This window comes from Lutjanus erythropterus, chromosome 16 (genome assembly GCF_056507025.1).
Source record: "Lutjanus erythropterus isolate fLutEry1 chromosome 16, fLutEry1.hap2, whole genome shotgun sequence".
Lineage (NCBI taxonomy): Eukaryota > Metazoa > Chordata > Actinopteri > Lutjaniformes > Lutjanidae > Lutjanus > Lutjanus erythropterus.
The window spans coordinates 21,919,201-21,944,213 of NC_139332.1; the positions used below are offsets into that span (position 1 = coordinate 21,919,201).

At 39.0% G+C, this 25,013-nt stretch overlaps 1 protein-coding gene across 1 annotated transcript; it reads left to right on the plus strand.

Moving 5' to 3' along the window:
- Nucleotides 1-1,564: 1,564 nt before the first annotated feature.
- Nucleotides 1,565-24,490, plus strand: LOC146313090 (synaptic vesicle glycoprotein 2A-like). Its single transcript, XM_084739431.1, has 13 exons — nt 1,565-1,940; nt 7,436-8,171; nt 9,612-9,792; nt 11,752-11,903; nt 12,575-12,708; nt 14,041-14,130; nt 15,369-15,476; nt 16,674-16,762; nt 16,843-17,007; nt 17,149-17,282; nt 20,059-20,265; nt 20,344-20,503; nt 22,731-24,490. Exons 2-13 carry the CDS (start codon nt 7,562-7,564, stop codon nt 22,912-22,914), a joined length of 2,214 nt encoding a protein of 737 aa, XP_084595557.1. The 5' UTR covers nt 1,565-1,940; nt 7,436-7,561; the 3' UTR covers nt 22,915-24,490.
- The last annotated feature ends 523 nt before the right edge of the window (nt 24,491-25,013 follow it).

Below are 25,013 nucleotides of genomic sequence, written 5' to 3' on the forward strand. Positions count from 1 at the left end.
CAGTGCTGTGTTCATTGGTTATTGATCTTCTGCTGTTGCTGCTGCTATTCTTGCTGTCTGTATCCAGCATGTGTAGCGTTGAGTAAAAGGTTTCACACCCTGCCAAGAAATTATTAATCCACTATTCATTACATAGTCATTCAGAGAGAGTGGCCAACAGTAGAAGTGCATTACTGCCTTTGCCAGCTATTAGCGCATAGACATCCACATCCCTGTGTGCCCTGTACAGAGCACTATTCCAATATGAAGATTCGGCTGTCATTAGGGCATATATCACATTTATGCCTGGCTCACAGCAGCCTCGTGAAAAATAATTTCCCTCCCCTGCTGTGGATAAGTAGCACTAAAAGCAAGAAGAAATGTGTGTTTGATTTATGATTTTTAATTTTGAGGTGAACTGTTCCTTAAAGTAACATAAATGCAGGAATGTCAGAGCAGTGTTTCCTAACCTTTTTTTTCCTGAGACCCCCCCCAACCCACAAATTAGCTTTGTTTTCAATTATTGTTTCCATTCTTTCTATTATCTTTTGTGAACACCTGTTTTCTAGGTTGAATTTTTTTTTTCTTTTCACAGCCCAACAGAGCAGCTTATACACACTCATGTTTACCAAAAGAATAATAATGAGTCATCATCACCGAGCTGGAGAGCTGCACAGAGGTGCGTACTACTATTTACTATTATTTGAGTGTTGACAAAAATGTAGCTTTTTAAACAGTGTTGTGTACAGACTTCTGTATAAATTGTGATTTTGGTTAACGTGCAGATCTGATTTTGACGACTTCGGAGCAGACAAGCCTTGGGGACTCTCTGTGACTTTTGGGGCCTCCTGAAAGAGGGCTCGGACCCACGCCTCGGACCACTGTGTCAGGGTATTTTAACACTCTGCATACTACTTTTACTACTACTTCCACTACTGGCTGTCAGGACAAGGACTATAGCAAATAGAGGTTTAAACTGAGGCGGTACAAAAGGATTTCCTCCCTCACATGATCCAACAAAACCTATAGATCTGGACTGAACTTAATATGACAATACAACCAGCTGTTTGCCCACAATCTGTAAGACTATTTCACAGAGATTACTAGTGAAGTTTCACGACACTTCTTCCTGATAGTTTCTCATCAAACGCCCTGAGACACTTAAGCTGACTGATAATAAGACAGATGTGACTCTTGTCTCACTGCTACACAACATGATGCATGTGATAAATAGAAAAGAAAAAAAATTTCCTGTGTCCAAAAAGAGATTTTATTTGAATGGCACGGCTGATGACATCACACTGCGAGGGAAGCTCACGTTTCTTCATGGCAGCTCTTGATGCAGCAGAAGGGCTCAAGAATATGGCAAGTGGTTGGCATGGCAACAGGAGTCAGGTGTGCTTGCACGTGTGTGTTGTCTGTGCGCACAATTTGATATTCATGTGTACAGACAGACAATCGTCTATTCGTAATAAAAGCAGACGGCTGAATATGAGGTGTGTGTGTGCGCGCATGCGTGCGTTCATACGCATATATAGTGTGTATTTGATATAATTTAATATTTAAATGCATAGATGTATCAGTAGACCGAGCTTTAAATGCGTGCAAAGCTGCAGGAAAGTGGGTGAAATGTGCGCAGATTGGGTGCAGATATGCGCCAAACAAACCCCTCCAGATATGAAGGCGTTAATGTGCGCTGGTGAGGGTTTTGCATGGGGGAGGGGACCCCTGCACATCACTGAGTGTGTGTGACTGAGTGAGTGTGTGTGTGTGTGTGTGTGTGTGTGTGGATGGCGTGGGCTTCTCTCTCCTCCAAACCGCGCAGCATCATCATCATCACTCGGTTCACAGCAACAGTCTCGTACGCATCATCATCCTCATCCTCCTCCTCATCCTCCAGTCCTCATCACCACCACATCCAGGCTGAAGAAGAAGAGGGAGCACATCGCGGGGACAAAACGGTGAGCTTTAATATTACTGCAATTAACTGTTAAGCTGATGGCGATGGCTTAAATCTTCTTCTTTTTTTTTTTTTTAATGCATTAAGACATCACGAGGAAGAGGAGATGATGGGCGTGTTCTGCAACCGTTTGCTTCTCACAGCAATTAAGATCGATTTTGTGAATTGGGCCTGTGGATCTATAACCTAATCCAAGTCGTGACGGGCTGCTGCTGCTGGGCTGTGATTTCTAAGAATGAGCGCAGATGTCAGGATGCGGGCGAGCAGACAATCGCCTGATATTTGAGCCAGATTTATATTTTAATCCGGCCGTGTTTGAGAGCTGTCTAAATTGGCCTGTTAGCGACAAGGCCTTTTTTTCGTCTTAACACCAATGAAGGCGATTATGTGTGAACTGGAGGCTTAAATTTTCTATTTTCAAATGAGACTCTTGAATGCACATTTTTGCAGCCCTTATAGGCAATTTCTGCTGCTGAAAAACAATAATCCTTAAAGATCACAACACAAATATGATTAGAAATATGACTTTAACAGCACAATCCTGACGATTTTTTCCCATTTCTGTGGCTTCATGTTCATGTCTTCAGGTGTCCTGATTATTCATCACGACACCTCACGACTGATAGAAATCTCCCACTGCTTTAATAAGCTCGCCTGCATGTGATTTGATGGCTATCTGCCCCGCTGCGTGGCCTTGCGAGAAAGTGGTAAACTGATGCTGATTGATTTTTTTTTTTTTTTTTTTTGAACTGGAGATGGAAAATGCAGACTAGAAATAAAAAATAAAAGGGTTAGCTCAAACCAGGGAGCAATAATACCCATCCATCCCCCTCATCCTCAGAGCTGCCTGCTCCTCTTCTTCACTTGCAGGGCTGTGTGTGTGTGTGTGTGTGTGTGTGTGTGTGTGTGTGTGTGTGTGTGTGTGTGTGTGTGTGTGTGTGTTTGCAGGCTGCATGGAGCTGAGGAGAGGCTGTCAACTTGACAACAGGGAGGAAATCAGAAAAGTGGGTTCGAAGCCTTTGTTCGAGTCTGACTAGTGTTTGGCTTTATGCTTTAGTTTTTAGACGAAAACGAAAAATGAGAATTAAAGGAGTGCATCTGTAGCTTACCTGTTGCATAAACATTTCAGTATCAATCCATCTTTTTTTCTGAAATTGACTTAAAAGTCCAGTGTGTAATATTTACAGGAATATATTATCAGAATATGGCAGATATGGAATCTAATATTCATAGGTTTTCATTAGTGTATGATCACCTGAAAATAAGAATAATCGTCTTTTCGTTATCTTAGAATGAGTCGTTTTACATCTACAGAGGGCAAAGGTCCTCTTCCACGGAGGCCGCCATGTTAGAGAGCCATGTTTAAACAGTAGCCCAGAATGGACAAACCAAACACTGGCTCCAGATTAGCCTTTTGCATGTAGTCCATGTTTCACCACTGTAGTTTCTCCTGCACGCTTGGAAGAGGAGAGTGACTTGAGGTGTACCTACAGATCGATTATTTTACTACCGTTTAATTATCTGAAATTATTATGACTTGCGGCTTTGCTTTCTATAAGACATCTTCGCATGTCACAGTAAAAACACAAATGTAAATAATAAAATTAATTCAATTTAGCTTCAGTGTCCTGATATGCTGGACTTATGACCAAACTATCTCAAACGTCACACATGGATATGGTGCGTTTCATTTACCACGGAGGTCAGAAGCCAGAGGCGGGGAAGGCATCACACTAAAGTTGACTGAATTCCAGTGCAACAAGTCAGGGGGAAAAAAAAGTCCTTGATAACAACATATTACATGGTATTCTGCGCACGCAAACACCATTTAACTTAAACAGTGCTGCGTCTATGACTGGTTAAATGAGGAACAAAACACGGAAGTGCTAATAAACAGCTGTTTATGGGTGGAGCAGCCATCTTGGATTTTGAGGCCAGGGTTGGTGAGGCTCCTCTGACACTAATTAAGTTAGCGTAGCACAATAGCAGCACCCTGACTCTGTTTGACCTGAATAGAACAGACCTTAATTAGTATCATTGATAACACCTGTGTTTACTACTATTTCAAGTCAAAATGGCTGCAGTGAAAAAGGTCTTTAAGAGTCACAAAGACGTAATTTGTCCCAGGCAACAGGTGCAGCAAACTAGGCCTTATTTCACCACAGACACCGAGGAAAAGCACAGATGCTACTAATAACATTAACAGTTTCATTATATTCAAGTGTCCCAGTAAGTCGTGACAGCTGAGGTAAGCCATGTGTGTGCAGGGGATTTAGAAAACAGCTCTGATGACATGTTTCCTCGCCATTATGCTCGTATTATTTTATGCAGACTCGTGTGCTTGTCCATGTTGGTAAGGATTACTGCGTGCAGGCCTGTAAGTGCTCAGATCCAAGATATTATTAGGTTAGTGTCCTACAGTTTAGCCTGGCTCACCAGGCCTGTGGGGTTCCTTTGACCGGTGCCAGAAAATCTGCTCATCATGCTGACAGTGAACAATCTGTGGCGTTGTGACTGGAGGTGATGTTTGAATGAAAATTTAACATATAAACAGCTCAAGCCTGCGTATCGAGCATTGATCAGGATGCAGATGCTGTATCTTAGATAACTGTGATTACAGTTTGGGTTGTAATTGTCTTGAAACACACCTCCTGTTGTACCGTGCTCCTTTATGCCAGCTAGCACAGATTTTGCCAAATAGGTCTCAACTGCACCACTTCGTTCAAAGACAGGATACAATTCTCATGTACATTTGGGGATTTTAACAACCTAAAGAGCAATTATGTGATTTTGTAATTACACATGGTGGGTTTTCAAGGCTGTTTCTACTATGTCTTTGCCTAAATAGCCCAAAAAGACTCCCTCTATGCACACAAAAGATTTATTTCATTACAGTTTTGTTAAAATCTGTGTTTGTGAGCAGAATAATCCATCCACCTGATAGATGTGGCATATGAAGATGCTGATTTAACAGCAGAATTATTGCACAGTATGTTCTGGACTGGTAACAAAAGGACACTGAAACTGTGCAGTTTTATCTTGGAAAAAAAACACATTTATTAGGCACTGAAATATGATTATTTCACATAAGGCTGCAGATACCATTTTTTCCCCAGGAGGGCAAAGTCATGACCCTTCCTGCTCTGCCTCTGATTGGCTAGTACTCGCTGCCTTCGTTGCTTTGGGTTGGTTAGATTTAGGCATAGTGTAAACCAATCAGAGGTGGAGAAGGGCGGGTCATGATTTTTCCCTCCTAGAAAAAAATGGAAAAAGTCTTTATCTGTAGCCTTATGTGAAATAGTCAGTTCAGTGCCAAATAAATGTGTCTGAGAGGAAAATTAGAAAAAAAACAGGCATTTTGTATCTTATTAATTATTAATGATTACTCAATTAATTGATTGTTGGTGTTTTCAAGGATTAGTTAAGGAAAATGCACAAAATCTGCAACCCCAGTGACCACTGGTTCTACATGCTGTTTAATCAGCGTCTCTATATGCCACACCTGTCAGAAACTCTAACATGGATTTTAACACATTTGTGAACAGAATTTGAGAGAAATAAACCTTTTGTCTGCACAGACAAAATTTTAGATCATTTACTTAAACTTGTGAAAAATGGGAGCAAAAAACAAAAGTGCTGTCATTAAAAGCGTCTCATTATGTTTGACTGGTTTTAGCCCAAAAATACTGAAATAGTTAGAAGTATAATGAAGCGATTTGACATTTTGCGAGTTCAGAGAAGGCTTTGAAGTATCAATTTGACTATCATTTAAGATCTAATTTATAGAACGTGTTAATGAACAGAATGAAGATAAATCAAAACCACTTTAATGCTATTTAATTTCACCAGTTTCTTTTTATGGCTAGTCCAAAGAATCTGCCCCCTAACCTCAATATGTCTAAAGTCCTGTGTTTGGCCCTTTATGTACTGTGTACCTGGCAGACATTTAAAGCTCTGTCAGCCCGTTATTACCTGTCAGACCTCGTTTTTGAAACAGGGGTCAAAGTGAGCGTTGACGCGGCGATGTCTCTCATTCTGTGTCCGTTGTTTCACTGCGCCACAAAATCAAAGTGACATGTTGTTTTATTGCACGGCGACCCGGGGCACACAGTGTCTTAATACGAAAGCATATGGATGCGTGGGTATCATCAGTGAAACTACACGAGTCAGTGCCTCATAAATGTTCTTTTTTCCAAAGGAGATGTGATGCCGCAGCAGACAGGTGAAATGGACATCAATTTTCTGGTGTTTTCTCAATTTCAAGCCTCATTTGTTTTAGCACACAGCTCCTCTAAATCAGCAATTGTTCAGTTTTTCAATTAAGGCGCGATCACAGCTTTATTTGATTAATCCAAGAAGAATACATGGTTGGTTTTCTCCAATATTGTTTATAAATAACATTTTATCATTTAAACTATTAGATAACTCACATGTTAGTGCAGGATTTCATGAATCTGTAGAAGAAATAATAATGAAGTGTTAATATGTGTAATATGTTGGATGTTAAAGGATGACGGCATTAACAGTGAAGGCCGTACAGTGATGTCCTTTTATTCCAAACTAGTGTCTGATCCTGTTGAGCATTATCTCCATCACATTATATTTGAGTCATGGTCACGTAGCTCTTCTCTGTGAACTTGAACTGAGGCATTTAGGGCATTTCTGCACCAAGAAACGTCTATTAAAAATCACTGTCTCTATTCAAGGCTTGATGCCTCGCCCTGTAATTACTGCTCAGACCCATCTGTGACTCAGCAGTGAACACATGCAGGGCCGATATGGACATGCAACAAGTGTAGTCAGGAAGCGCGCCGTTAAAGGCTGGTTAGCTGGTTCGGTTAGCTGAATGAACGTATCGTATATATATGTATAGACGCATCTTTTTACCTTTACGTATATTATCATATGTGCGTCCAGATGTTCTATATCTTTACACTTTTCATGTTTCATTCTCTGTCTCATGTTGTGTCTCTGTGGTCATATTGTCTCTTTGTTGTTCATTTTTGTGTCTTTTTGTATCTCTTTGAAGTAATTTTGTGTCTCTGTCGTCATTCTGTGTCATCTTGTAGTCACCTGGTTTCTTTGTAGTCATTTTGCTCATCTTTATAGTCACCCTGAGTCATTTTGCATTTCTTTGTAGTTTTTTTTTTTGCAACTCTTGGTAGCCATTTTGTGTCTCTTTGTAGTTGTTGTTGATCGTGTCTCTTCATAGTGACTTTGCAACTGTTTGTAGTCATTTTGTGTCTCTGTATTAACTTAGTGTGGTAATTTTTCATCTTGTTGTTGTCATTTTGTGTGTCTTTGTTGTTGTTTGATTGAAAAATGTCACTTCAGACAGACCCCCACTGTATACAGACTCAGGCCTGGTCAGTAATCCAGTCACTGAAATGCACTGATGAAGCCTTTTGAAGTCCTTATCAAACACCCCTCTTGATAACAAAGCACCTTAAAAAAAAACATATGGTTATTTAATTCATATTTCCATTTTCTCCCCAGACATAAGAAGAGCCTGTTGCCGGGAAGTCAACTCTTCAAATCTGTGAGGTTTATAAAGTCCAGCGCGTTCAGGTGGCTTCTCTTCTAGATCTTTGACCACTTTTGCATCTTCCGAACCTCTTTGAAATGGAGGACGGTTACCAAAACCGGACTGCCTTCATAAAAGGTGCCAAAGACATTGCCAAAGAAGTCAAGCGGCAAGCAACGAAGAAGGTCGGCCGTTCGGTGGATCGGATGAGCGATGAGTACAGCAAGCGCTCCTACAGCCGATTCGAAGAGGACGACGATGATGACTACCCCATGCAAGGAAGCCAGGATGGAGGCTATTACCGTGGAGACAGCCAGGCGGCCAACGACGACGAGGGCGGCCACAGTGACTCCACAGAGGGTCATGATGAGGATGATGAGATCTACGAAGGCGAGTACCAAGGAATTCCCAGGGCTGATTCAGGCAAAGGCAGCCTGGCTGGAGGCCCGGGCTCGGTGAGGGCCGGCGCTCAGCAGTTCAGAGATGTCGGAGTGTCCGAGGCCGAGAGAAGGAAGGACCAGGAAGAGCTGGCTCAACAGTACGAGACCATTTTACAAGAATGTGGTCACGGGAAGTTCCAGTGGACCCTGTACTTTGTGCTGGGGCTGGCTCTCATGGCGGACGGTGTGGAGATCTTCGTGGTCGGGTTCGTCCTGCCGAGCGCTGAGAAGGACATGTGCCTGTCTGAACCTAACAAAAGCATGCTAGGTAAGACCCTTCAACAGGGTCCTCCTTCTGTTTTGGTTTTGGTTTGTCTGTCTCGATTAGGGCTCGGAATCGTTTTTCCCATTTAGCACCCATCATGTGAATGGAAGCACTCAGTCACTCTGCATTCAAATACACCATGCTGGACTTCACCACACCAGACTGTGTGGGTTGTAGCTGCTGTGATAGTGGGCCAATCACACGTTGCATCAAAGCGAAGAATGCTTTTAAGTGATTGGCTGCAAGCAAAACCATACAAACAGTGTTTTTTTTCTAGATCTGGGTACTAAAAGGATGAAATGCAGGTATTATTTGATTGATGACGTTTCGATGCTACTTGATACTGGGTTATTTTGGTCACTAACTTAAAGGTCATACATCATCATCATCATCATCATCATAAGGAGGCTATTTTGGCTCCAAAACCAACAATGAAATTATCCTAGTAACAAGTGTTTGCTGTGTATCCAAAGCCTCATAACTTATACACCTCTGAGCCATACAGCCTTGTACCAAAAAGTATGATTAAAAATTAGGGCTGAGTGATAAATCAAAGTTTTACTGAAATTGCGGCACTGCCTGCTACAGTTTTCAGATTACAAGCAGCACAATATTTGACAAAGGCAAAATGTGTGTCATAAATCCAATTTTAAATTAAATATAGTCATTCTGCAGAGATATCCTGGCCAATACATCATATTCTACAAACTTAATCTTTGTTTTGTACAGAACTATAATCGTTTTAATATAGTTTTCAATTAAAATGAGACTAATGATATAAAAATTATAATTCCTGTTGATATTGCAGTTCATATCACAATTGCAATATCAGTCAAACACTGAATAATGTGTTCCTTCATTCCTTCACGAACATGAGTCGTCCTGCTGCCAGAAATATTCAGTAGAGGACTGAATGTGTGTTAATCCACAGCTGAAAGCAGTCCCCAACAAATACACTATTTACTCCTGTTTGAGTAATGTTTGCTAAAACAGCTGTGCCCAGCTGTTTAAGGAATGTTTTGAGAAAAGGAAACGATGTATTTGCGACATGTTTTCAGATCTTTCTGTATTCAGTAGCGAATGAACTTGGGGCTGAGAGACGGGCTTATTTATTGTTAGTTTTGGTGTTTTCATGGGATTTGTTGAGAAAAATAAAACATAATACCTGCTCTTTTAAAGGAGGAGAGATTTAATACTCCTCATATTTGAACAGTGTTGAGAGCCTCGCTGTCAGGAGAATATGAAACTGCAAAGCCCAGTAATCTCACAGCAGGAGAACAACAGAAATAAAGAGGAAAGAACAGACTTACATCTGTAGCTTTAAATGAAAAGTTCTGAAGTAAAAATGTGAATAAAACAATTTACCAAATCATTTGTCCTAACAAACACTGAAGTTTTGTATTCACATTAGTAAAAGTTGTATTTCCTTTGCTCTCTCTGCAGGTCTGATTGTATATTTTGGGATGATGGTCGGGGCTTTCCTCTGGGGCGCTCTGGCTGACCGGATAGGCCGTCGGCAGTCGCTTCTCATCTCTCTCTCCATCAATAGTGTTTTCTCCTTCTTCTCCTCCTTCGTCCAGGGATACAGCACCTTTCTGTTCTGCCGACTCCTCTCAGGTGTTGGGTAAATTGAAAATTGTTTTATATTACGTATGTTTTAAATCTGGGTCACTTTTTCTGATCTGATTTTTCAGATGCTACACTCTGACGCTGTTCACAGTTTACAGAAAGATATATTCTCCAGTACAACCCATCAGGCAGAGAGAAACACAAAGATCAAACTCAAAAATCAGTTTTAACATTAACATAACATACACATAATTTTGTGAACATTTTAACATAATTACATTATTTCAATTTCAAATATTATTTCAATCTAAAATGAGTTCTAATCAGATTTTAGCAAAACTAGGCGGAGCTCTGTTGCACAATTCAAACCTAATCTTTGTTTAGTAAATCCAAGTTTAGTCGTGTAGTAATGAAGTGAAACAGTTTAATCAACATGAAGATGCTTTTTTTTTTTTTACCAAAATTGAAATAAATAATAAATACATTTGAATGCTGTTGGGACTGTAAACTTTTGGCTGCCCCGTTATTTTTGAAACAAAATGCTGGAAAAAAAAAAAAAAAGCAAAAGGTGCAGCAAACCACACATTTTGTTAGCTAGCTTAAAAGTAAAAACAGAACAAATAAAAAACATTATAATGCAAGCTAAAAACAAAAAACATTATATTGTTTGCTAGCTGGCTAAAGAGCTAAACAATCTTCCCCTGGGGTCAATAAAGTATTTCTGATTCTGATTCTTAAAACCTTACATTGTTTGCTAGTTAGCTGAAAGGTTGCTAGCTAGCTTGCTAAAAACAAAACAAAACAAAAAAAAACCTTAGGCTATATTGTTTGCTAGCTAGGTGAGAAAGAAAGAAAAAACCTTAAATTGTTTGCTGGCTAGATAAAAAGTGAACAAAATGTTACATTGTTTGCTAGCTAGTTTAACAGTTTGTTAGCCTAGTTAGCCTGCTCATGACGGCTCAGCAGAGAATTATTCTGCAGATTTAATCTGAAAAAAGGCAGATATTTCAAAAGTTAAACTCTTCAAGTGTAAGTTTAAAGTTAATACTGGATCACAGTTTAAATAGGAGTTTAACATTTTGGTATAACAGAATTAAATTTAATACAGATTTAGATGACTAAACTGAGGTTTAAAGAGGGGCTTAATTGTAAACTTTCTTCATTTTAAAATGGTTGAAAAGTTTGGTGCAACACCATGATTTAGTCAGGGTTCAAAAAATTACCCAGCCTAAAAGTTTTAACTAACACATATAGACTGGGATGCTATGCAAATCAGTTTCTAGAAATAAATGAGCAAAAACGTTATATTTGTTTATATATTGTTCACAAAATCAATATAGTGTATCTGATCTTCCAGTAGCTGTTATGAGGAGCTGAACTATGTTGTACATCTGACTGCACTACTTTGAATTTGACAAACGAATATTAACCGTAGATTTTCAGTCTTCATTATCTTCCAGTTTATAGTTAGGTTTCTGAGCACTTAAAGTCTTTATTTTGTTAAACAGCATTTTCTCTGGTTTAGTGAAGTGGATAATTGAGGTGCTGAAATCCATTTGAGGTGAAATCAATCAGTTTCCCGCAGAGCTTCTGTGAGTTTGTTTTGCACCACTGTGATGGAGAAATGCAAGCAAATGATGTTAACGATTTAGTGACCAAACAAAATAACCAGTGCAGTCAATTAAAGGTCTAAGATTCAAGCTGTGGAGCCTCCACTTGTAAAAAGTTCAATTGCTTTGAAGGAGTTTAAAGAAGTTTGCTCACACTCATGGTATCATATCATGTCTGTCATGTCCATGATACACTCATTGAAAGTAAATGAGTGTATCAGCACATTAAATAGCCAATACAAATGATACATATGGTGTTCAGGTTATTTTACATGAAATAAATAAGCTTTCCTCTTTTTTCGTCATACAAAATTCTGTTAATCTGACAGCCCAAACTCTGCAGTCACCTCTTGATCTCTGGATCTTGTTCAACTCTGGGCTCAGTTGTTTTCTGATCTTTGCAGGATTGGTGGCTCAATTCCCATCGTGTTTTCCTACTATTCTGAATTTCTGGCCCAAGAGAAGCGCGGTGAGCACCTCAGCTGGCTCTGCATGTTCTGGATGATTGGAGGAATCTACGCGTCCGCCATGGCCTGGGCTATAATCCCACATTATGGTGAGCACAGTGACCTACCCCTGAATTTGTGGGGTTAGTTGCAGTCACCCCTGTCTTGAAAAGCCCCTTCCAAGCATTTAGGAGAAACTGTGGTCACCACAAACCTTGTGAAAAATGTGAAAGGCCGTATCTAGAGCCAGTGTTTGGTGTGTCCGTTCTGGGCTACTGTAGAAATATGGCAGTTCAACATGGCAGCCTCTGTGGAAGAGGACCCACACCTTCTGTAGATATAAACGGCTCATTCTAAGGTAACGAAAATGCCATGATTCTCCTTTTTTGGTGATTATACACTAATGAAAACATACTTATTAATATTCCTGCTATATTCTGCTAATGCATTCCTGTAAATCTTACACACTGGACCTTTAAAATAAAAGTATTAACAGCTCCGGCTCTGGCAGCAGAGTGAGCTGCTGCGGGTTTTAACTCGTTTTCTACTGAGCATCTTCCCAGAGTCAGCGTACTGTGGCTGACCTATGACTTCCCCAGAGGGAGGAAAAATAAGAACATGGTTCCTACTGTGTCGGATCAAATTAAATATATTCCAGACTGTGCTTTTTAAAGATTTGCTGTCTGACCTCATCTGCTATTGACTTGACTTGCATTCACAGGTCACAATAAGTGTAAAAGGTGTGAGATAATTTCTCGGGTTTTTTTTTTTGTCCCCTCAGGATGGAGTTTCCAGATGGGCTCGGCATATCAGTTCCATAGCTGGCGTGTTTTTGTGTTGGTGTGTGCGTTTCCTTGTGTTGCCGCCATCGCTGCCCTCAGTGCCATGCCAGAGAGCCCACGCTTCTACTTGGAGGTAAGCAGATGTTCCTGTTGAGTCGTGCTGTGCCTCGAGTGAATAATGTAGACAGAAGCTCCTTTTTTTTTTTAATACTGGTGCCATGTTTCTGGAACAACCTTCTGCTACACATCAAGTTTGTAAATATAACAGGAGTCAGGTTGGAACTTTTTTATGGAACAGGGTAACAGATTTATCATGAATTTTGCAACAATATTTTTTAACTTCAGCTGTCCTTGTTTTGGGACGTTGGAGTTATTTTTGTTTCTTAAATTGTGGTGATGTGTTGTTGGACTTCGGGATTGTTTTGTTTAGTTTTTATCATTTGGACATAATGTCAAACCCTCATGATTTTCTCCTGGTTTTCTTCCGGGGTCACATTTTGACGGATTTCTTGAGATTTATGACAGATTGGTATGTATCCCTCCAACTCAAGTAGGGCTGCCCCTAACAATTATTGCCATTATCAATTACTCTTATTCTTTCAATTAACTGATTACCTGTTTGGTCTGTAAAATAGTGAAAAATATTGATCATTGTTTTCTAAGGGCAAGACAACTTCAAACCTCTTGTTTTGTCCACAATCCAAAGATTTTCAGGTTAATGTCACGAAGGAGTAAAGAAAATATTCGGACAATATTCACATTTAAAATCTGGAATAAGAGAATTTGGACATTTGTTTATTTGTAAAATGACTCAAAACATTTAATTTATTATCAGAATAGTTGCTGCTAAATTTAATAGTCTATTAGTAATTGATAAATTGCTGCAGCTCGAGACACAAGTCTACTTTCTCTACCCACACAACAATACAGACACTGCTGTATGCCTGTATACAGTTCTCTGTATAACATCCATGCTCGTGCCTCGTCCTCCTCAGTGAGTACTGAGAGAAAGAAATTTCAGACGTCCTGGAAAGAAGAATTAGATGAGACTATATGCTGTGATCCAGTTGTGTTTTCCCAGTTAATAAGCATCAGTTATAGGTCATCTGCAGGCATCTGTTTGCCAAAAAACATGCACTTATTATTTTTTTATTTAATTTTATTTAATTTTATGTTATTTTGTTCACTCTTTAAAAGCCACCAGAGTGCAGGAAACAAAGTCTGTAAAACTCAGTTTTTCTGGGATAAGACCCCCAGATCTTCTGCTTTGGTTTCTAAGTTCTCTCTTTTTTGAGGTCTAAAGGTTGACAAGTATGCCTTTGGATTTGTTGTCTCTGATAATCCATAAATTATTATTGTTGTTGTTGTTGTTACTAGCATAATAATACCCCAGATTTCTTCTGAATGTTTCAATTAATGGGGATAAATACATACACAACCAAACCAAACATTTACTTTTTTTCAGAATGGCAAACATGACGAAGGCTGGATGATTCTGAAGCAAGTTCACGACACCAACATGAGAGCGAAGGGATACCCAGAGAGGGTGTTTTCTGTGAGTATCTCTAAGAAAATATATGTCATATGAAGCTCACATCCGATACTTGAATGACTTCACAGCAGGCAGTCCAGATGTAAATACGTTTTTTGGGCATGTTATGCCTTTATCAGACAGCTGAGAGCAGCAGAGAGATGACAGATAAAGACGAGGGAGGAGGACTGGGAATGACACACATCAGTGAGTTCACAGCCAGGGGTATTTTAATCTCCTTGTACCCAAGAATAGGTCAACTATTTTGAAAAAATGGAATTAGTTATTTGATTGATACATCATTGATTTGATACATCCACATATTGAGTCAGCTATAACTATAATTTAGGTGTTATTGCAATTAAGAGTGTCTGAAAACTAGTAGAAATAGTTTGTACACAAAGTAATGGATAAAATGTTGGAGCAAAGCTTTTGCCCCTGCATGTGTTTCTAGTATGAATGCTGACCTAAAGATTAACATTTCAACTGTATGAAAATATTATAACCTCCACAATTAAATCAACGTTTATGTAATTAATAGTTGAAAGAAAAGTTTAAAATCCAGTGTGAAATTAATTTTAAAAATGAACATATTTGGAACATGACTGGCGGTGCTGATGATGGATTATCTGCGTTGATCAGATGGAGCTGTCAGGGGACGTCTTGCAAGAAAGGCTGGGAACCACTGACATACAGCAGAGGTCGTTCTTGGTGTAAGCTGCAGTGTGATCAATACTGGCTCTCTAATCAACGCAGCTTGAACTCTTTTCACCGCATCAGATGAAGAACATCTTCACCTAAAGAGCTATAAACAGTTTTTTAAAAAGGATGTGGGAATCTAAAAAGCAGTTTGTGGGCTTTAAGTGGGAGATGACTTCACCAAGTATCTCTGCATCAACCAGGACATACATCTCAAGTGTTTCACCACGTAAAAACAAAGGTTCTGGGGTGTTGAAATTAATTGGCTCATTCGTAGGTCGAGACTAACATAAATTTGATCTACTAGTTTCTATTATATTTTTGAAGTAGACTACAAATTCCTGGCATCTGGAGTTCTGCTGGACTTCATCAAAATACGGTTAATTAAAGATCAGTGGTTGTGAAAGGGGATTTTTTTTTTTGGTTGATTGTTTTACATGGAAGAAGAGAAGCCTCTTCAGAAATTCTCTATGTCAGAAAACTTGGCGGTTATCGTCAAAACTCATTCCCTGACATCTGTCTGAAGGCAGGCTTCAGAACGACTTGTGTCTCTTTCATCCAAGGTCACCACAATTAAGACGGTGAAGCAGATGGATGAGTTGGTGGACACTGGCACCGATACGCCCATCTGGCAGCGCTACAAGCTGAAGATTATGAGCCTCACTCAACAGGTGAGTGAAGTCAAGAAGGAAAACAAGGGTTAAAAATGTAATTCAGATATGGTGTATTTAATTTATTTAACATTTATTTGAATTACCAGAGGATTTGTTGTTGTGCAGGCAGTTCTGAACCCAAACTGTAACCAAGTTTTTAAAGCAGCATGAAATTAAATACCCCTGACATCATTTCTGAGATCACTGCTGCTTTTAAAAATGCAGCAGTCTTACAGTTATTGCACTAGCGCATGAGGCTGAGGCCTTTTACAGCTCGGGGCGTGCCTTTAAAAGGCCTCAGTGGAGCTGGAATTGGCAGAAACCGAAAAACAGTGTGGATGTAGGCGTAGGTGGCAGCAAGTACAAGAGCAGCTAAGAGGTTTAAATTGCCATCTGTTTCCTTATTAATTATTTTGACTTCTTGACTTACGCCTGACTTTATGAGTGAATTAAATGAAAAATCAAGAAATTATTAAGTTTCTTCAGGCATATCCACAAGCAGATTTTCTGTGCTGCCTTTTTTCTCATAAAACTGAATTTTGTGAATCAAACTCCAACAATTAATGTGAATTTTAATGGTAATTGTTACTTTTTGCATCAGTTATGTTTCTATTTGACGTTCTTGTGTTTAAACTGTTATTATTGTGTTGTACCGCCGCTCCAGGCAGTAACTTTACCAGCTTTGTGCCTGATTTTAATTTGCATTCAGCCTACGTTCTGCTACACGCCTACACCTTCCATTTTCTTATGAATCTGCTACTGCACGACCAACTTAATGCCTGCTGGAAAGTCTCCACTTGTCAGGATTATTTGAAGAGGGGTTGTACGAGGTGCTTATCCACAGTCGTTGTATTATCTACAGTAAATGGTGGTCGACACGGAGCTCGCTGACTCTGTCAACAGCAATACATTGCTTAGCCTCCTCTAACTACTACTTCCCCAAACTGGGGACATGTCGGCCGCCATTTACTGTAGGCAGTACAGTTAGTACCCCATGCAACCCCACTTCAAAAAATCTGAACTGTCCCTTTACAGTTGAAGCTGTAAAGATGTAGTTTCATTTGGAAGCCAAGGAGCGTTCATGCAAAGAGGAAATTTTTAGAAAATCAGCCCAGCTGCTGTCATGTTGTGTTCAAATTTTATCTCCTATTTATAAAGTTAATTCTGCCTCTACAAGTTGACTGAAACGTGTGTTGTCTTGTTCACATGTTGCAGATAAGGAATAACATTCTCGCCTGCTTCAGCCCGGAATATAAACGGACGACTTTCATGCTCATGGCTGTTTGGTTTACCATGTCTTTCAGGTAAACGGCAGAATCATAAAACCTTCGCTAAATGCTCAAATGCTTCTGAGGCTTATTTTATCTGTCCTGTCACTTTGCAGCTACTACGGTCTGACGGTGTGGTTCCCAGACATGATCAAGTACATCCAGAAGCAGGAATATGAATCACGCACGAAGACCTTCACTAAGGAAGAAGTGAAGCACGTCACTTTTAACTTCACCCTGGAAAACCAGGTGCATCGCCAAGGACATTACTTCAATGACAAGTGAGTGTTTTGTGAGCCGTGTTTATTTTTTATAGTAGTTAAACAGAGGTGGATGAGTCAATGGTATAATGAGATTAACAGTTGAATGCTACCGAATCAATGATAAAACATAAGACTGAGAGGCTGTGACCTGCTCCCCAGGTTCCTGAACCTGAAGATGAAGTCGATGGTGTTTGAAGATTCAGTGTTTGAGGAGTGCTACTTTGAGGACATCACCTCCACACACACCTTCTTCAGAAACTGCACCTTCATTGCAAGTTTGTTCTATAACACAGGTAAATATGAACATAAGTTGATCAGTGTGTTCAGTAGAGATGTGCAACAAGTGGGGAGTTTTAATGATTATTTTCCTTATTGATTAAAGCTTCCTACCGTCTTACTTCACTGAGTCCTTCCTACCAAACACAAGAGTTTGAAAGGCAGCAGAAGAAGAAGTCTGTCTGCCCTTCGGTTGTCCTGCAAAACAGCCAATAGGAACACCCTCTTTCTGTAATGGCCTGAAAACAGAACCAAGAGGAAGAGCAGAAGTCTAGTTTTATTTCAGACCAGTTGAATTACATTATACTGAAAGCTTATTATGGAAATTTTGCCTAATTATGCCAAAGATAAACTGCCCACCCCAGGTTTAATCTGTAAAATGCTTTATCTTTCGAAGCATATAGTGTATAAAATGTCAAGAAAAAGTGAGAAGTGACCATCACAATCACCAAAAAAACAACATGACACAACAATGACATATCAATTCAAAATGTTTTCATGATGAATGTGTCTATCTATACATCCAGCAGATGTTGAGCAATATTAGCATTCATTTCGAGTTGAATGTTATAAATATAATAATGGATAATATTCACTTTGCTTTAAACTCTGTTTTGGTCCTCACCACTTCCTGAAGGTAATATCTTGCTCTTTAGCTGCTAAATGCTCTACTTTGGTCACCAGCTAGTTGCTAACATCTCCTAATGTCTGCCTTTTGGTGCTGAGCAGGTAACACTCAGCGGATTTATCAGAGCTATTTTGCTGCAAAAAGCTGCCTGCTGCATTAATGAGCCCAAACAGTAAAGATGTGGATTGTGAAACCAATGTAGTGAATTAAAAGACACTAAAATGCTCTGCAGACTTTGGTGATACTTATATGTCAGCGTCTTATTTCACATTACACACAGCTGATCCATTATTAGTATAGACATATTGATTAGTGCGGTGATATAAAACAGTTTATATTTATCACTATACCGTTCTTATACAGCTGCTTAGCAGGATAATGATGATTCATTTGAGGTTAAACATGAATTTTAATTACTTTAATTGCAAACTAAAGTAAAAATAGAGAAAAAACAGAGCACGGACTGAAACCATAGAAACACTGTTGCTGCTAGTATCCCTGGGTTACGCTGCTGCAGAGGGTGTTTCCGTAGCAACGTAAACAAATCCGGCACAGACTTTTGTGACAACAGAGAGCAGATGGGGTTAGCCGTGAAACAAAGCTGCATGATTAAGAAAAAACAGATGTAAGAATGTGTTAACTGGATAATCAGAAACAAAGAGGACAAGATGACATCATTAATGTCATGTCATGAATACCAGCTCCTAAATCATCTACAGTTTATTTTATAGTATCTTATTGCCCATTTATATGTGAATGCTTTGTATATAAGCGTCCAAATGTGCACAAAAATGTTTGTTTATGTGTAAGCTGCTGTCCATGGTTGCTGTATGGTTTTGATTTCTGCTCGTGCTTTCAATCAATAACTTATGTCTCCTGCCTGAGAAAATAGAGAAGCTGTTACTCTGCTAACATAAACCTTAAATCTCGACATCTGAACGTGCACAGCAGCTTTTACAGCAAGAGCCTCTTCTCATCCCTGAAGCCGACTATTCATTCTTTTATGTTTATGTCATTCTTGCATCTAAAATTTTATGATCATTCAGCAGTTTTATGCCTGACTCTCTTTAATAAAGCTGTTATAGGTTATTGGTATTGGAAGAAATTTCACCAGCGTCATCAGAAAAATATAATCATGTATTTTCTGCAGCTGCAGGCAGCAAACTATGAACAGAGTATGAAGCAACGGAGCTTTGTGTAACCTCAAGGAAAACTGTTTTTGATAGACAATGCAGCACAATTCTGACCTTTTCTATTCTTTCCCTTTTATTTATTAAAAAAAAAAACTCCACAGTGATGGATGCTGTTTTTATGTTTAGTCTCTGCCTGAAAGGAATTTTGATTAAAAGCAGGCACTGACAGTCGAGTGGTTGTGTGGTGGCTGTGCGAATGTCCTGCTTTCCTTTTGTTGAGAGATCATTTTATCCTCTCTGTCCATATTTTTCCATTTATGTAAGTGTGCACATACTGTAAGCTTGATTTGAGAAGTGGGGGAGGACACAATGAAGTCAGATGCTCTTCAGCCAAAAAAAATTACAATTATAAAAATTGCATGCTTATCATGCCACTTAAAAGTATTGTTTGAGCTGTAAAGTTAATTTTATGACTGTACTGTGCAGTGGCTAACAGCAATTATGTATGTATTATGTATCGTGAACCCCAGTTACTGGTTATAAAGAACACTCACACACCTTGCCATCCTAACATTACCTGCTACACGGTTGCTGACGCACCACATTTAACTGATTCTCTTTTTAAAAGTTTATTTGAAGTTTTTATAATTTATGTAAAATAAGTATATAATTTCCAGGAAAGCAGTAAGAAGTAAACAAGCCACCACTGCAGCGGTGGAGTCTCCCTACAGAATGTGCGTGCTTGTATGCAAGCTGTCATAAAGAAGTGATAATTTTCTACTTTTAGCTTTACTGTTTATGTAATGTTACTTTTCAAAGTAATGGCTAGCGAGCTGGGAAAAACCCGTGTAATTCGGCTGATCCAACAGTAGGAAAACAACAACAGGATTTTTAAAGACAGAAAGGACATTTCTCTTCCATCCACAGTAGAAATGAACACCTGTTCATTTTTGACAATCAATACAGTAAGTATTCATGATTTTTTTTAAATTCAATATTGCAGTAACTCTTTTTTTCTTTCTCTTTGATCAGATTTGTTCAAATACAGGCTTGTCAACTGTAAACTGATCAACAGCACGTTTCTCCACAACAAGGAGGGCTGCATGCTCGACTTCAGCGACGACTTCAACAATGCCTACATGATATACTTTGTCAACTTCCTCGGCACGTTGGCAGTGTTGCCTGGCAACATTGTGTCGGCTCTATTAATGGACAAAATTGGGCGCTTAAGGATGCTGGGTGGGTAAATCTAATCAATGCACATGATTCACTTATATCCATAGAGGCTGTTTAACTTAATATCCTTCCTCCCTGCAGCGGGATCCAGTGTCATCTCTTGTGTCAGCTGTTTCTTCCTGATGTTCGGCAACAGTGAGTCAGGGATGATCGCCCTCCTGTGCCTGTTTGGTGGCATCAGCATCGCCTCATGGAACGCCCTGGATGTGATAACAGTGGAGCTCTACCCTTCGGATAAAAGGTAACAAAAGATGCACCAGCTCACGACTGCTGTGTGAAACTGTGGGGAGTCAGTCATGAAAGTGCAGAATGGGGTTTTCTTATTTATTATTATGTTTGTCTGACTTTTTTTGGTGTTGTTTTTAAATTTCTCTTTATTAATTCTTATAATTTTCTTATTATTCTTATATTTATTTATATTTTATTTCATTATATTTCATTCATTATTTATTTTTTGTGGGGAGTGGAGGAGCTCCATGCAGATGCACAGGTGTAATTGTTTCTGTTGATTGCACTGATCACATGATGTGTCCTTTAAAAAGGATGCATGCATGCAGGCGTTGTTGAAGTCATGCATGCTCTGATGAAGGATTCAGATCAATTACAAATAAATTCACCCAAAGGATCCACACATGAGGTGAATCATTTTCTTGTGTTTGACCTCTGGAGGGCTGTATTTTTCCTGACTTGCTGTGTTTTTTTTAAGGTATCTGTTTATTTTCATGAATATATATTAGGTGGCAGCAGCTCCAGAGGTAACCCCTCAAACCTGCTATTGTCTGGCAGCTTTAATTAGATAATATAAAAGCAATTCTAATGGGAAAAAGAAAAAGAGCAGTTTTCAGTTTAGAAAAATCATGCCTAGAGAGTTTTTTATTTTTATCTAAAGCTATGATTTGTCACATGAGCAGTTGGCTTTAAGTTAATTAAAGTAAAAGTTTACAATTGGGAAGTTAGATGAAAAGTTAGATGATGATATTAGTTACACTCTCAAAGTCTGTTTATAATAAAAAACACTTTATTCACAGCGTTGGATGTGAAAATATTCTGGCTCTACATGCTGTTTCTCCCCACTGCTTCTCTGTATCTCACTCAACTCGTGATTTTTTCATATCTAATGCAGTGAATTAAGGGTTTATTTCAACCTAACTAGAACTGGTGATTGGTGGAGGTGTGGAAAGCCAAGCCAAGACGTTTCTGTTGATTTTATTGTGGTTCTGTTGCGTTTAAATGAAGACAACAACGATGATGCTGACATTATAGTTTTGCAAAGGGAGGCTGGTTAGTTTGATGAGAGCAATTAAACAGCTGTTTCTGGTTAAACCAAAGTATCTTACTCTTTAAAAAAAAAGTCTTTCTCTGTTCTGTCAGGAGCCTTTTCATAATGTTGTCACACTCACTCATAACAATCTGAACCTGTCAGTGGCAAAAACAAACACATTCAGACGGTGTACTTTGACAGTGTGCAGTTGCCTGGAGGGATCATGTTGTAGCTCAGTTTTGCAGCTCTGTCTCTCAGCGCTGAACCATTTTCAAATATTATTGTCCCCATTAGTCACTTAGACACAAAAACATGGGAACATAGGCTCCAGGCTGAAAAGTTACCCTTTCATGTCCTGACTGATGAAGACAGGCTTTATAAAATGATTTATTTGAGATTGAATGACAATTTCATGTTTCATTGATGATTTAATTACTCTACTTTTAACTAGTTAGATTGTTATAAAGGACTGAGTTGTGATTTAAGTAAGGGAACCTTATTTTTGGCAGATTTTATTTGTAGAGAGGAAAGAAAGCTCTTTGTTTACAATGCAACATTTTTTTTTAAATAAGTAATATTCTCATTTGACAAATGCTGTTCACCCCTACAACAGCATCTTTAGTGTCTTATGTGCACATGACACAATAAACAACAGCTGCATCTACTAGAAGTACCATCAAAAGTACAGAAAACAATTGTGAAGTCTTTATGTTTTTCCACAATCTGACTCTGTACTCCAAATTACAAAAGAGGAGATGTAATCAAGGTAAGACGAGACAGTTTTATTTAATATGCATGTTTCATACACAGAGTTAGATTCAAGGTGTTATACAGAGGAGCTGAAACAGCACAACACAAGTTAAAATGACGCAAGTGAAACAAAAAAAGAGAGAAGCCTATGAAAAAAAATAAGATAAAACAATAAAACAAATAATAAAGGAGTTCAAATAATCATAATAATACACTGATAATAAGACCTTAGGTTTTAAAGATGTTTAGTTAAAGCAACAATAGTCAGTCTAGATTTAAAAGCTGTAATGGTGGTCAAATTCCCAAGACTGTCAGGCCATTTTTGTGACAGATAAAACTATGTTCAATGTTAAGATCAGCTTAAAATAGGAAACTATTGATCAGTAGAGTTAAAGTAAAAATCCTGCTCTCTCCTCACTGTAATCACATTTGTTGTTCTTCTTCTTCTTGTGTTCAGAACCACAGCGTTCGGCTTCCTGAATGCCCTCTGTAAGCTGGCGGCCGTCCTGGGCATCAGCATCTTCCAGTCATTCGTCGGCATCACCAAGGCCGTGCCCATCTTATTTGCTGCGGGCGCGCTCGCTGCAGGTAGTTTCCTTGCAACAAAGTTGCCTGAAACACGAGGCCAAGTGTTGCAGTAAAAAAAAAAAAAAAAGACCAGCAATGGGCAGCAGAGCACAGCTGGAGTGTGTGTTTGACAACTACAGTAGAGCCCGAACATCCCTGAGAGCTTCAGCGCTGCCCGTCACACACCAACAGAACAGACTGCCATCCCCATTGTAACCAAGAATCCTTTGAAATATGGAAATATGCATCATTCAAAGTCTAAACAGAGCCACAGTGATTAAGAGAAGAGCACACAGACGCAGAATTAAATACCTGGGTCATGATAACTACATCTGAATGATAACATCAGGTACTAAAACATCAGTCTTTTTTTTAAAAAGTGGGTGACAGTGGTGTACTCAAAGGATAAAATGTTAATTTCTGCAGATCTACAATATCAATCGAGAAGTCAGAGATGTCAGATGAAGAGAGGGGATTGAAGAAAAGCCATTTATGAGGGGATGTGAATTGATTTAATCTGTGTATGTGGTTGATTGTTAAAATGTGATTGTGGTGGTGTTCTCTCTCGTCTGTCCTTGGCCTCAGTCCTGACTTTCAGTGCTGCTTTTTAATTTGCTGTGATGCTACAATTCACTCCACATTTCCATTCAGGCTGACACTTGTGTTTGATAAAGAGAAGTTTTTCTTTGAAAATATCTCGCAAAGAATTTCCGGGTGAATATAAATTCCTTTATAAAACACCCATGACCCTCAACCACTGCCTGCTGCTGAAGCCAGACGTCCTGAGAGCTCTTTGTATTTTCTACCAAATAATGTCAAGACATTCCAACGACGCCCGATTTATTCAGAAACAGAGAATTGAATGCTTTCTTTGTCCCTGCATGAATCCAGTCTCCCCCTTGACTTTCAGCCTCAAAACAAACACAGACAGGTGAAGATGCATTTCACAGGATTCTCTGTTCTAAATGGGAATAGTTTGATCCAGCTCCTCAGTGTTCAGTGTTTCTCCCTCCCTGTTGTTGAACCATACAGCTGTGGCAGTGTGATGATGTTCACGCCTGCAACACGGGAACGTCTGTGGGACGGATTTTGGTCAAGTGCTAAATGTGAGGGCAGAAACTTTAGTGTAAAATTTGCCTAAATTAGTTGTGTGAGTGCGCATGGGATTGCATGTGTGTCTTTGTTGATGTGAGACAAGAGAAAGTGTCTGATTTATTTGTTTACCTTCCATTGTTTCATGCAGTGACTCCAGCCGTGCAGACCATATTTAACTGATCCAACAGCAGAATGTTTCAGGCTAATTTAGAGATAATTACATCAGCATATAACTCATGCAGTAGCTCAGGTGTGGTGAAATGTTTTAGACCACGTTTACAGCTGGTATTATGTTCTAGCACCACTAAACACCAAATTATTGTACATGCAGGACAGTTTTTCTGATATTTCCAGCTCTGTCCCATATGCATTTCTGCATTAATTAGCCTTAATATGAAAACAAGTCACAAAACAAGTTGTTTAAGAGTGTGAAAGTTCATTTTTGACTTCAGAAACATTGGTTTTGCGAAGAGAAAAATCTTAGGTCAAGGTCAGCTTTATAGTTTTTTCATAGCTTTCGACCACATCGTATTGTCTTTCTCAGCAATTTGCTCAGAGAATGAAAATGCTGGGAAAAAAAAACTTGATTTATCATTTTCTGTCTTTTCTGTTTTGGTTCAAACACACAATCAGCACAGTGTCCTTTCACAAATTGTGTTAATGCCTCTTAAAAGTCATGATATGACTTCATTATATTCATAAGCACAAATTAAACAGGACCAAAAAAAACAGAATTAGTTCAAAAATCAGGCAGTACGGCAGAAAGGAAAAATTACAAACCACTTGTCTAATTTAATTTTAAGGGCTCCTGTTCCTGTCATTCCTTTACTGCATCCACTGTGTTCCTGTGTGATACCACTTAAGGATAACGTAAGTACAAAGAAAAAAAAATGCCTGTTGTGACTTTGACAAAATTGGAAACAATCGCTCTAAAGGAAAGCTAATTGAGTACCATTGTTTATACATATCACTACTTCGGTATCGTTTCTCCAAAGGTGTACATCGATATGTGTGCTGACAATCAGTGAGTGAGTACATGGGTGTTGCTGCTGCCCAGTAGACTGTGTTATTTGACCTA